General features: G+C 30.7%; 1 protein-coding gene across 1 annotated transcript; it reads left to right on the top strand.

Annotated features, from left to right (window-relative positions):
* Positions 1 to 7,781: 7,781 nt before the first annotated feature.
* Positions 7,782 to 13,427, top strand: LOC114303147 (phosphatidylinositol/phosphatidylcholine transfer protein SFH2-like). The gene is made up of 11 exons (XM_082884883.1): positions 7,782 to 8,139; positions 8,249 to 8,277; positions 9,458 to 9,541; positions 9,648 to 9,701; positions 10,430 to 10,507; positions 10,696 to 10,749; positions 10,987 to 11,046; positions 11,136 to 11,231; positions 11,804 to 11,905; positions 11,979 to 12,059; positions 12,791 to 13,427. Exons 1-11 carry the CDS (start codon positions 8,085 to 8,087, stop codon positions 13,103 to 13,105), a joined length of 1,008 nt encoding a protein of 335 aa, XP_082741009.1. The 5' UTR covers positions 7,782 to 8,084; the 3' UTR covers positions 13,106 to 13,427.
* The last annotated feature ends 164 nt before the right edge of the window (positions 13,428 to 13,591 follow it).

Raw genomic sequence — 13,591 nt, 5'->3', positions numbered from 1 at the left:
CTGTCAAGATTCCCACAGACGGCGCCAATTGTACGGGGAGCAAATATTCCGGCAAGCTTGTACTCCTTTCTTCCAAGCTCCGTTTACGCCCGATCACCTGCGTGCAAAGAATTGTGAGCTACCCGGCGGTGTGTGGCCGGAAAAACCTTCCGATGATCAAGTTAGCACACACCTTAGGACAGAGAGAGAGAGAGAGAGGGAGGTGTTTTAATGTAAGAAAATCCTTACAAAGTGTTCGTCCGTCGCGTATGGGGGGCGCAGACATGCTTATATACCCTCTGTGCCCCGTATCTACTCCCAGTCGTCTCCTTACATGTGGCTCCGCTATCCCATCTGTCAGCATAAACTTTGCTTAACATCACCTAATCTCAACTGCCTGACTTCACAGCTGGAGCTCGGCAGCCGATAACGGCAGATATGAGCAGGGGGTTTCAGTATTAGATTAAACACTAAAATTAGCCTAAAAACTAAGTTTGAATTGATTTTTATACCAATAAGTAGGGGTGAGCAGCGGATATACCGATGCGCTCAAACTGACCGAACCAAACCGATCCGCTACATTTTGAATGGATGCGTGATAGCGAACGGACGGTTGCGGATTGATTTTTTCCAATCCGCCTAGTTTTGGACGAATTATGAATTTGAGGGTCCTTTGGCCGCAACCGAACCGTCAAACCGCGAGCACCCCTAGTAATTTATAAGACTTTATATTTTTAATTTGTTTAGATATTCTGATTATATTTTCAATTGACAAATAGTTTAAATATTCTGTTGAATATGTTCTGTTGAAAAAAAGTTTTTAACTTGAATATATTTTTTGGATTGAAAAAAATTAATGGATTATTTATCTATATTTTTAGTCTTTGAATCTAACTCTAAAAATAATAAATAGAAAACATGATATATGTCGGTTGGTTTTTATTTTCAAAAACAGATATAGATGTAATAATATAGAGGCATACAATCTCTATTACTGCTTTGTTCAAGATTTTGGTGGTTTGAATTGTTTTTATATTTTAAAAATCACATATTGTAATACTTTATGTGGATGAGGCATGCTGTGATTGTAATATGTGGATGAGACATGCAGTGATTGTAATATTCTAAAGTTTCAAACTTTCTTTCTTTGAATGAGGCATGCAGTGATTGTAATATTTTTTTAAGTCATTGACTATAATATTTTATTTTTTTTTTTTTGAGGAAGTGCACAAGTTAAATTATGTTGAAAATTTATAAAATTTTAAACTGCCAAACCGATTCGTATCCATTTGCTAATCCGCTCAATCCACATCCGTCGGATTGGCGGACGAATGGGGATTGATTTTCTCTAATCCGTCAATCTAGAGAACGGATGGTGGATTGGAAGTTCCGTGGCTGCAACCGACCCGCGCCCACCTCTACCAATAAGTCTTGGCTCAAGCCTAATCTTTAGAAATTTATTTTGATTTTTTGTCCAATTCATGAGATACTTGGCCCACTTATTTATTTATGTTTGGATTAGAAAATATCTTTTTAAATAGGGTAAATTACACTGACACTCTTTGATATTTATATTTATTACAATTCTCCCCTCACGTTTTAAAAATTACATCTCCCTCCCTGAGGTTTAAAGTTTCATTACAAATTCCACCCATCAACAATTTAATTTTTTTTATACCAATTTAGCCCTCACTGGGTAAATTACATTGACACCCCTCACATTTTAGAAATTACAATCCCCTCCCTAAGGTTTAAAGTAGCATTACCAATTGCCCCATCGGTTAGTATTCGTTCGAAAAAAAAAATCATTGAAAAAAATTATTTGAAAAAAATTTTTGTTAGTAAAATTTTTAAATTTCTATTTAAAAACCAACGTAAACTCATTTTTTGAATTTATGTTTTTTTCCTCAAATTTACAAACTGAGACAACCATTTATAAACCAAAAAAATTATCAAACAAATTTTTATGACAGTTTTTTAAATTTTTGTAAATATAAATTGAAAGCTGAAAACGAAATGGTTACCAAACAGGTTTCAGATGGTAAAAATGTTGTAAAATTAACAAATAATTAAATAAGTTGTCAACGTAAGAAATGACTTATGAAAAGATTCTTAGGCTATGTATGGTTTGATTTTTAGAATTTTTTAAAAAAAATTAAAAATTAATTTGGTTAAGAAATAAAAAATAAAAAATAATTATTATTTTAACTGTTGGGCAGGTTATATATATACGTATGGCTGTTTCAATTTAATTTGTAAAAAATTATTTCTAACCACTCGAAAGATAAAAATTATATAAAAATGATAATTGTTTTTTATTTTTTATTTCTTAACCAAATTAATTTTTAATTTAAAAAAAAAATTCTAAAAATCAAACCATACATAGCCTAAGAATCTTTTGATAAGTCATTTCTTACGTTGGTAACTTATTAAATTATTTGTTAATTTTATGACATTTTTATCATCTAAATCTTGTTTGGTAACCATTTCGTTTTCAGTTTTCAATTTATATTTATAAAAATTTAAAAAACTGTCATAAAAAACTTGTTTGATAATTTTTTTGGTTTATAAATGGTTGTCTCAGTTTGTAAATTTGAGAAAAAAAGTAAATTCAAAAAATGAGTTTATGTTGGTTTTTAATTAAAAATTTAAAAATTTTACTAACAATTTTTTTTTCAATTAATTTTTTTTCCAACTAATACTAACCGAGGGGGCAATTGGTAATGCTACTTTTAAACTTAGGGAGGGGATTGTAATTTCTAAAATGTGAGGGGTGTTAATGTAATTTACCTAGTGAGGGCAAAATTGGTATTTAAAAAAATTAAATTACTGAGGGATGGAATCTGTAATGAAACTTTAAATCTCACGGAAGGAGATGTAATTTTCAAAACGTGAGAAGGAAACTGTAATAAATATAAAACTCAGGAGGTGTCAGTGTAATTTACCGCTTTAAATATTTTTATAACAAAAATAGAAAATATGAGCATCCACCTTATTTGGCAATTGTTTAAAACGTTACCATTTTTCCTAATTTTTCTTCCCTTCAATTATAATAAATAAATCCACATTATTTTTTCCCCCTATTTTGAGGTCCTTTTGTTGAAGAAGAATCTGAAAAGTTGAAGAAAAAAAAAAGAATATAAATAAAAGACAAAAAATAAAACAAAATTAACCTTACTTGAATTTTTCTCAATAACAAAAAAGTGACTTTTTAAAAAATTGACAGATGCATTAATTTTGTTCTCCAGAAATTTCATTCTAAAAATAAAAATAAAAAAAATACTAAAATTGCATTCAACAAACCATTCATGCAATATAAGTTTGTACAAAAATAGTAATTACCGAAGTTTAAATTAGGAGTTTCTACAATGATCCTTAAAAAAAATCAAATATAAACACTACATAAAAAAAATACCAAGTAAATTTAAGAAAAATTGCTAAAGAAAATATTTTTCACGCTAAAAGTTATTGGGTAACAACATAGGAAGTCGTTTGAGCACAAATCATAGCTCATATTGCAATTCATACAACCTCTACAACAAAAAAATAAAAATAAAAATAAATAAAAAAATAAATCAAAACAAATAAATCGAAAGTGTTTAAAAATTGAATGCTTTATTACATACGTGTATTCACATTTTTTATGTTACAATTCATACAACACTAAAAAAAAAATATAAAGAAAAAAAAAAAGTCAAAACAAATAAATAAAAAGTGTAAAAGTTAATCGCTTAGTTACATATTTCAATTCATTAGCAACTTTACACGTTGCTAAAAAAAGTGAAACACAATTCATAATGTGGCAAAAGATTGAGTAGGCATTAAGTTATATCAAGAGAAATATAAGATAGAAGAAGATGATGATAATTTCAATAATAATCACATTTCACAGTTTTTCTCTTCATAGTGTTTTTTTTCCCCCTTGCTATGATTTGTTCTTATGGTATGAAGTGAGAAATGATACTAAATAGCTTCTTAGGGAATTGCAATAATGTTTTAGGGAAAAATTGATGTATTGAAATTGTAATGTTGTAGGGTTTTAAAATTGAACAAAATATGGAATGGGGGAAAGTTAGGTAAAAAGTAAAAGTTTTATATTTCCTTTTCAAATTTTATAAATTATAGTATAATAATTAATAGCCAATATTGTTTTTTTTTTTAAATAATTTTAAAATAAAAAAGTAACAATTTTAGGATGAGGAGTTAGAGGCTTTAGAAACTTCCTCGTTAGAAACTCTATTTTGCTTAATATATATAGTAGTATATTACTCGTACTATACACAAGTATAAATAAATAATCAAAAATTAGTTTATAAATTAAAATAATAATATAAAATTTATTTAAATTATATAGTAAAAATGATTTATAATCAATTAAATTTTATTCATTTTTATCAGAGTTACACATAAGAGAAGATTTTTACCAATTAAATCTTTTCTTAAACACAATTCATAATGTGGTAAAAGATTTTTTAAAATATTTAAAAAATTAAACATCAAGAGAAATAAACAATGGAATATGTGAATTGATTCATATATTTTAGTGTTACAAAAATTTAAATTTTAAAACTGATCCTTTTCAAATTTCTAAATTTAAAATTTTAAATAGATTAATTAACTTTCTTTTAAAAATATGTAAATCAAGACATAATAAGATTTTTTTTTAAATGATTCAATAATTTTTTTTTAAAAATGATTAATTAATTTTCCTTTTCAAATTTCTAAATTTAAATTTATAAATAGATTAATTAACTTTCCTTTTAAAATGTGCAAATCAAGGGATACCAATTTTTTTTTAAATGATTTAATAAAAGCTAGAAGATTTTTTTTTTAAAAATTTAAAACTGATTAGTTAACTTTTCTTTTCAAATTTCTAAATGGATTAATTTAACTTTCCTTTTGAAATGTGTAAAGTACGGCAGATTTTTTTTAAAAAAATAATAAAATTGATTAGTTAACTTTTCTTTTAAATTTATAAATTAATTAATTAACTTTCCTTTTAAAATGTATAAATCAAGAAATACTAAGATTTTTTTAATAATTCAATAAAAATTAGTCAATAGAATATTTTTTAATTATTTAAAAATAAGAATTATAGAAAAATAATAGGAGAGTTTTGAGTTTTACCAAACTTTTCTCATTAGAAATTTTATTTTCTTTAATACATAATATAGATATAGATAGATATGCCAAATTCCACCTCCATTTAATTCACAATATTAAAGAGAATGGGCTTATTCTTTTTCTTTTTTAATAAGTACAAACCTCGTCATTTCTAAATTCCATTAAATTCTCAATATTTTTTTATGAGAGTGATTTTTTTTTTAAATAATATATAAATTCACTTTTTAGAATCACTTTATAGCCTTAAGAAGGGAGATTTTTTTTAAGATCCTTGGTATTAAGATTTTATAGCATAAAGGACACTCAATATTTTCATAATGTCTAAGGTCCCTCAACATCGACCTAGAGAAAATTCGACCCAAAGAAAATTCGATCCAGAAAATTTTTCTGGACACATCACTGAGAAAATTTCAAATTTCTCTAGACACATCACAGAGAAAATTTTACACATCATACACACCAAATTTCTCTGGACACATCACAGAGAAATTTTACACATTTCCAACACCAAAATTCTCTAGACACATCACATAGAAAATTTTACACATCACTAACACCAAATTTCTCTGGGTTCAAATAAGAGAAAATTGAAATTTCTCTGAGTTGAAGCTAGAGAAATTTTTTTCCTTTTCCTTTTCCTTTTCTTATTTTAACTTCTGTTTATTACAATACTGTTGTTGTTGACCATTATTTCATATCCAGTTTATGCAACAATTTATGTATAAACTAATATTTCTACAAAACCCTTTACAATGACATTAGAATTAAATATTCAAAAAATACAAGGACCAACCAACATTCCAATCTTTAGTGAGCATTTTGTGTTGTATGATTTTCCGACCTGACTAGATTTGGATAAACTTGGCCGTCTTGATCTCACACGCCTCTAAATATCGAAAGAAATGAGTTGAACCCTTCAGATGAAGCCCTGCCAAAGATCCACAGTAGCAAGTTACTAAACAAATTCATGGTCCCAGCTTTGTTCATAAATTTTTCTGGCGTTGTTCACATAGAATTGAAATTTCTCTGACTCTATTCACAGAGAATTCCTCTGACTTTGTTCACAAATTTCTCTGTGTGTGTTCACAATTTTAAACTAGAGAAAATTGTTTTAACTAAACCAGAGAAATTTTAACACAATGATTTTAAATTAGAGAAATTGTTTTAACCAAACCAGAGAAATTTTAATCAAACTAGAGAAATTGTGTTTGTTCACGATTTTAAACTAGAGAAAATTGAGTATAACAAAAAATCAAATACCTTCTTCGTTGAATAACAAAAATTCTCTCATTGACATTTCATCAAACACCTTCTTTGCTGAATCCATGTTCACAGCTCCCGAATACATCTTTTTATGTGGATTTTTTCATTAAATGTTGTATGAAGATTTTAAGATTTAGTTTATTGAGATCAACAATAAAGACAATGAAGAAGAAACAAGAATGTACTTGTGGATATGTAACTGATGCATTTTGTTTCTGCTTTCATACCTGCTATAATGCTTTATAAATCTTACTAGTGCTCTGCTTCTTGATATTTGTCCTTCGAGGATAGTGATATTTGTCAACGGAGGAATCTTCATCGGAGGAACAGTGATCGGAGGAACAACAATGAGGACTAGTGCTCTGCTTCATATAAATCTTGTTGTATAAAGCACTACTAGGAATCTTCATATAAATTGACGATCTCCATCGGCAAAGCTTTATAAATCTTGCTAGTGCGAATTCCTCCGTTGTAGTCAATGCCAATGAAGCTTTGAACAATGCTGCGGACGAAGAAGGGAGAGAGAGAGAGGAGTTGTTTGGTGTAAGAAAAGAGATGAAAAAGAATGAGAGAGTGGGTGTTATATGTAGGTGTGGATGAGGGACCTTAGACTATAAAAAAATTTATTGTGAACCTCTCCCATTACTAAAAGTTGGAGAGAAATGTTAGACGAATTTTCTCCTTAAAAAGATGATTGGTTAATAATTAGATTTTCTTCACATATTACTGAGTCTAAAAAGTGGATATAACTTTTGAATCTGAATAGTAATCTATTTGTTTGGTTTTGATTTCCAAAATTCACTTTTCAAAAAATTTCACTTTTTATTTATTTATTTATTTATTTTTGTTTTCACTGAATTTTTTTTAATATTTTAAGTATTTTTTTTTAATTTTTAAATATACCTAGCATAAATATACTTAAAAAGTATAATATGTGTGAATTTTTTTTAAAAAAAATTCACTAAATAGCAAAAATTTCAAAAATATAGTAGGTATATATTTTTTATATTTTTGTGTATTTATTAATCTTTTAAAATATTTTTTTACAAATATTTTATTATACATATAAGTAAGGTGCATCTAAAAAAATATAAAAAAATACTTAAAATTTTAAAAATATTCACCAAAAATAAAAAAATACGAAAAAATAAAAAAATTTAATTTTCAAAAAATTAAAACCAAACACATTGATTTATTTATTTTTAACAAGTACAAAGCTACCTACTTAGCATTTCCTATTTAACTCTTTATAGAAAACTATCGTTAAGAAAAAAGCTCTTCATAAATAAACTACCTTCTTAAATTGCTATTATTTTCATTAATACATGTAAAATATAGTGAAACCCAAAACCATATTAACACACTTTGGAGCCTATTTATCATAAATATCATATAAAATATCACTCAAGACTTGCATTTACCTTTTGATTTTAATATTCAATACCATATTAACACTAGTTGGAGCCTATTTATCATAAATATCATATAAAATTTCACGCAAGACTGCCTTTACCTTTTGATTTCAAATACGTACATTTCTTTTTTTCCACCATTAGCAACACATTTGAAAAGGCAGAAGAGTTTTCGTTTTCAAGAGTCTATTTTGCTCTCTCTCTCTCTCTCTCTCTCCTCAAATATTGTTCACTCTCTGCAAGAGGGGGAGGATCAGAAATTCACATTCTGGGTCGGAACTCACTGGTAATTTGCTGTGAGCAAAAATGGTGATCATAACCGAAGATATGGTCGAGCAGCTTCAGACTTTGATGGAGCAAAGTCAGCTTCTCATAACCTTTACTTCACAATCTTTGATTTGATTCAATTTTTTTTCTTATTGATCTCCAAAACCGTCCTTACATTTACCCTATTGTCTTTGTTGTTGCAGTTGATGAGCCACTTAAGATTTCCTTCAAGGTACTTATGCATTTCAAGTGTGTTATCAGTTGTGAACTACCAGATCTGTCATTTATAGTATGAACATCTAAACATCTGATGAGTTGGTGATCTGGGTTACAACTTGATCTTGGGTCTGATCTCTTTTGTTCTTTAATTTTTTTGTGTGTGGGTTTAGTTATACTGATTGTGCTGGTTAATAAATCCTTTTTTATTTATTTATTTTCATTTAAGTTGTGGGATTAGGCTTAATAATTTAGTATTATGTTAAGTTTCTTTGATTCCTAAATTTGGATTAACCAGGATTTTTTTAATGCCACATTCCAAGTCTGAAAGACCCTTTTAACCCTTTTAAATTTTGCATGGATCAATGTTCATAATGCTACCCTTGAAGATGGAAAGTGAATCTCTATTATTAGCTCATTGAAATTTCCGAATGATCAACTCTGCAATCAGTTGTTAGAATCAATAGGTCTTCAAATCGTTCATTTGAAAAAATGGAAAGCCTTCTTATTGGATGATCATGATACTTCCCAAAAATCAAAATTCTTGATCAACGGAGGAACAATATCACCATTTTTGTTCAATAAGATACCAAAGTGGATGATTGACTCATTCCATACTGGAAACTAAATTTTTAGGTCAGTTAGACCTCTAGAGCTTATCTATATTCCTTATGTTTTTTGGCTTATAGTTTCTTTGCAAGCTGGTCAATCCTTTTCCTATTTAAGAAAGAAAAGTTTATTGATATTAAGATTTGAGACTTTTAAACAAAGTAAAATGGTGAGTATTCGGGAATTGATAGCATCAGGATTCAAAATCAAATTAACATGTTCGGGCAAAGAAAGAAATCGAAAAACTAGGTCCTTAGGGCATCCTGGGCTATGAGAGGGCAGAGTGCACATGTTGTCGTAATTTCAGAATTCGTAAGAACTACTAAATTGTGCATAATTCAAGGTTTTGTATAACATGTTATACAAAAAAAATTGGTTTACTTTTTAGTTTGGAATGAAGCAAAGAGTGCACTTACTATGCTTTTCATGTTCTGCTGCATGCGTGCAGACTACAACTGGTTAATGGCATAAGAAAATAGGAAGAAAAATCTTGTTGGTGTCAATTTCCTTGGATCAGTTGTAAAGTCTATGTTTGTTACATCATTGCATAAACAGAAAACAACTATGAGTTTTGTCTTGATTTGCAGAATATGCATCAAGGATTTCCAAAAGAAACTCTGGTGCGATTTCTCAAAGCTAGGGAAGGGAATGTTTCCAAAGCCCATAAAATGGTTAGATGCATTTAATTTCAGTTGAAATTTTGAGATTAATTGTTGTTTTAGAACATTATTTATGAAGTTATCTCCATTTCTCACTGATTATACTAAACTGTCTCAGCTGCTTGACTGTTTAAACTGGAGGATGCAAAATGAGATTGACAATATATTGGCGGTGAGTTTTTATTGTTATTTGAAAACCAGCTAAGCATCCTTTGCTGTAGCAGATTATTATATTAATCTTTAAGCAGACTAGGCAGTGTTTGCGTGTTGATTTACGATTCAATTGTTTCACAATGCTAATGCAAGATGTTCTGCTTTAAATTATGGAATTTAATGTGGTGAGCCCATACTTGAGATCGATCTTTTCATGAATATCAGAATTGTATATGCTGACCTCTCCTACAATCTTCATTGCTTTGCTTTTGCATGGTGGGGCTTGAAAAAAGATTTTAATGAAACTACTTCAGATAACATTATCTGTTGCATCTAAATTATTAGCTTGAAAACCTTGCAACAAATCTAGTGGCCTACATAAGGGCACAACTTAATGTGTCCATAAAATTCATGTTTGTGCCTCAGGTCTTTATTGTGAGGGTGCTTGGCACCCAGAACGTAAGTAGGTTCCATTATTAGCCAAGACTATCAAAGTTCATTTCCTTTTGAACTCTGGCCACACTGATTCTTGAACTTAAATTATTCATGGAAGTTGTATCGACTTACATTGAAGTTAAAAACTGTAACACTATTCTCAACTCATCAAGATTTATAACATTGAAAATGGTATTGATTTTAGAAGATCATGGTAGTTCACATTTTAATTTAAATCATGTTCATAAGACAGATCTCACTGGGTCATTAATGATGTACTTCATCACTAATTTTAATGGGTCCTCTATGCAGAAACCAATTATCCCTACTGAATTGTACAGAGCAGTGCGCGATTCACAGCTAGTAGGAGTGTCAGGTTACTCAAAAGAGGTATTCGCTTAATAAAAATCATTTCCTTTAAATGCCAATTAAATCGGTCCAGGACTCAAATTTTGTTTGGCCTTACCAGTGAAAGTGAAGTTGCTCTTATTGTGATCTTAATAAACAAGAACTATTGCATGGTGATCATGATGTTCTGCTGCTCATTCTTTCTTTTTTTACTTGGTAAAATTTTCCAGGGTCTCCCTGTCGTTGCTGTTGGTGTGGGGCTCAGCACCTATGACAAAGCATCTGTACGGATGTGATTATTTTTTCTTTCCCAGCTGTCTTGATTTTGATATTAACTTCAGCATCATCAAGGATTGATTTGTTCCATACTTCTATGAATGGGGCATGATGATTTGCTAATGCATGAAGTCAATCATGCATGAAAAATTCATTGCAGCTTGGTTCATTTATGCAATTTTGCTCATAATGAAATGCATTTTCTATTCTACAGTGGTTAATTGTTTATTTGTTTTGTATTTTAGATTCACTACTATGTTCAGTCACACATCCAAATGAACGAATATAGGGACCGTGTAATATTGGTGAGTATGATTCCTGCAGACTTGGGCTTGCTTAACCATATATTGTGATTATAGCTTCTCTTGTAGCCTAACTAATTGTTTGGTTGTAGCCATTTGCATCAATGAAGTTTGGACGGCATATTGGTACATGTGTGAAGGTTCTGGATATGACTGGTTTAAAGCTTTCAGCACTAAACCAAATTAAGGTATTTCTCATTTGTCGGGGAAAGTTTCCGTGATCAACTCTCCTAGTGCTCATTAAATATTCAATTTTATTGGCAAAGTACGTGGTATTTTTTTTTCAGAGTTATCTGGAGACCTGAAATTAACTTTTTTTTGATTTTTCAATTGATCTTGTGGTTTCATGTACTACTTACTGTGGGGTTAAAAACAATATTTCACAAACACAATAACATCTTTCTCCCCGACTTTTGCCTCTGGATCAATAAATCCAAAGTCAACTCTCTCTGATATAAACCCCGTAGGTAGAACTCACCATTGAAAACCGGCTTGCTAGGAGAGGATGCCCAAGAGGTTTATATGCACATGGCTGGCCTTTGTTAAACTGATGTGGCCTATAGGTCACCCCTTTTGTGGCTTAAACTGCAAAGCCACACCTATCTAATCATACTTGCGTAGTTGTGTTTAATCCCATACTTGACATGGTGGCTAGCTTTGATACCAAATGATATAAACCCATTAAGTTGTCACAAATTTATTTTTTTCATGCAGTTTGTTCCTTGGGAACACATATTCACACTTTTATGTTTGCTTTCAGCTATTGACCGTTATATCTACCATTGATGACCTGAACTATCCGGAGAAGACAGATACATATTACATTGTTAATGCACCATACATATTTTCAGCATGCTGGAAGGTTTGCTTTTATCTTCATCTTTAACAAAAGATGTCAACTGTTCATCTTTGTTAATAAACTTTGACTTTGGCAGGTTGTGAGGCCTCTTTTGCAAGAAAGAACGAGGAAGAAAGTTCAGGTCCTGCCAGGTTGTGGGAGAGATGAGTTGTTGAAGGTATGGAAACCTTAATCATCCTGGTTTTGTGGCCAGTTTTTGCTTTCCACTGGTGCATTATTCATTGTATTTGTGTTGAAACTGTCTTCTTTCTTCACGATGTACATGCCCACTTCTATACAGCATGATACTTGTAGAAACCCCAGATCTTACGCAATGTTGTTTTATAAAGCTAATGGTTCCTCCCTAATTTATGGTAAAAGCAATAGTGGTGAATGAGATGATCTTAAAATAGTAGCAGAAACTATTACTGGTGAATAGTGTGTGGCAGTAGAGTATATTTAAGGCATCAGAATTAGATGTCCCTTAATAGAGTCCAATGCGAAGAACAGGTTTCTAGCTCACCCAAGGCTTTTCCATATCTAATCTTTTTGCATATGCATTTGTCTTTTATATGTGGTTGATTGTCATTGGTAGCTGCCTCTGTCAGACCGTAATGAGCCATTCAATTCTAAACTTACATGTTAAGCTTGGCAAGTGCAAAAGCAGGTTCTAGTTTTTCAAAATCTATCAAAATGTTGCTTATTGACAATAAAATGGGCAAGAACTATGTTGAAAAAAAAAACATAATAATAAAATCAGATTTTACCTCTTCTTTTCTTTTCCACAAGTTTCTGGGGAACCAAACGGTCAGAAGACCACTAATATAAGTGGACTGGATTGGGCTGGACCTATGTTTTCTTCTTATATATATGTCGTACCTTTGATGTTGTTTCGCTACTTGGATGCAGATAATGGATTATGAATCTCTTCCACATTTTTGTAAAAGAGAAGGATCTGGATCATCTCGGCATTCTAGAAATGGAACCATGGATAATTGTTTCTCATTGGATCATCCCTTCCATGAACAGCTCTATATTTATGTCAAGCAACGGGCTGTGGTTAGGGAGGCACCAATCAAGCAAGGCTCATTCCATGTGGATTTTCCTGAACCAAACCCAGAAGATGCCAAAATTGCTGAAACTATAGAATCCGAGTTCCATAGGCTTGGGGATCAGAATGGGATGTCCAACTCACTACATGACCTGAGTATCAATGGTGATTGAAAGCTCACAGAAAATTACTATTTCTGAATCTGATGGCTGTATCTGCAGCTGCACCTGATATGGAGTAGCACATTGCTCGCCAAACTACACAATAACTGCTGCTGTTGGATGAGGAGGGTTTTAATTTAGGGATGTAATAGCAATGCCTTGTGTCAGCTCGATGCAGATTTGTTAGCTCTGATCTGACATTGCTACCTAGGGTGGTTAGATAATTGTATTGTTGTTGACCAAGAATGTATTAATCACTTATTCAATGATATGATGTTTAAAAATTAGTTTCACTTGCTGAAATGAAAGTGATCTAATCCTATTTTCATCCAAATGCAAGATGGTTCTATGGTGGTTTCCTTTAAGAAATAAGATACAACGTCTCTGGTTTTCACTACAGAAATTAAACTCTTTTGATGCATGTGGCAATCCAGTTTATGAGTTCAAACAATGGACTCTGCTTCTTTGACATCTGTGACTCTGGTTGTATGAACAGTT

The sequence above is a fragment of the Camellia sinensis genome, chromosome 8 (genome assembly GCF_055761805.1).
Source record: "Camellia sinensis isolate YWXY chromosome 8, ASM5576180v1, whole genome shotgun sequence".
In the NCBI taxonomy this organism is placed as follows: Eukaryota; Viridiplantae; Streptophyta; class Magnoliopsida; order Ericales; family Theaceae; genus Camellia; species Camellia sinensis.
Note: the sequence above shows the minus strand (reverse complement) of the source record. Positions and strands in the feature narration are given on the sequence as shown.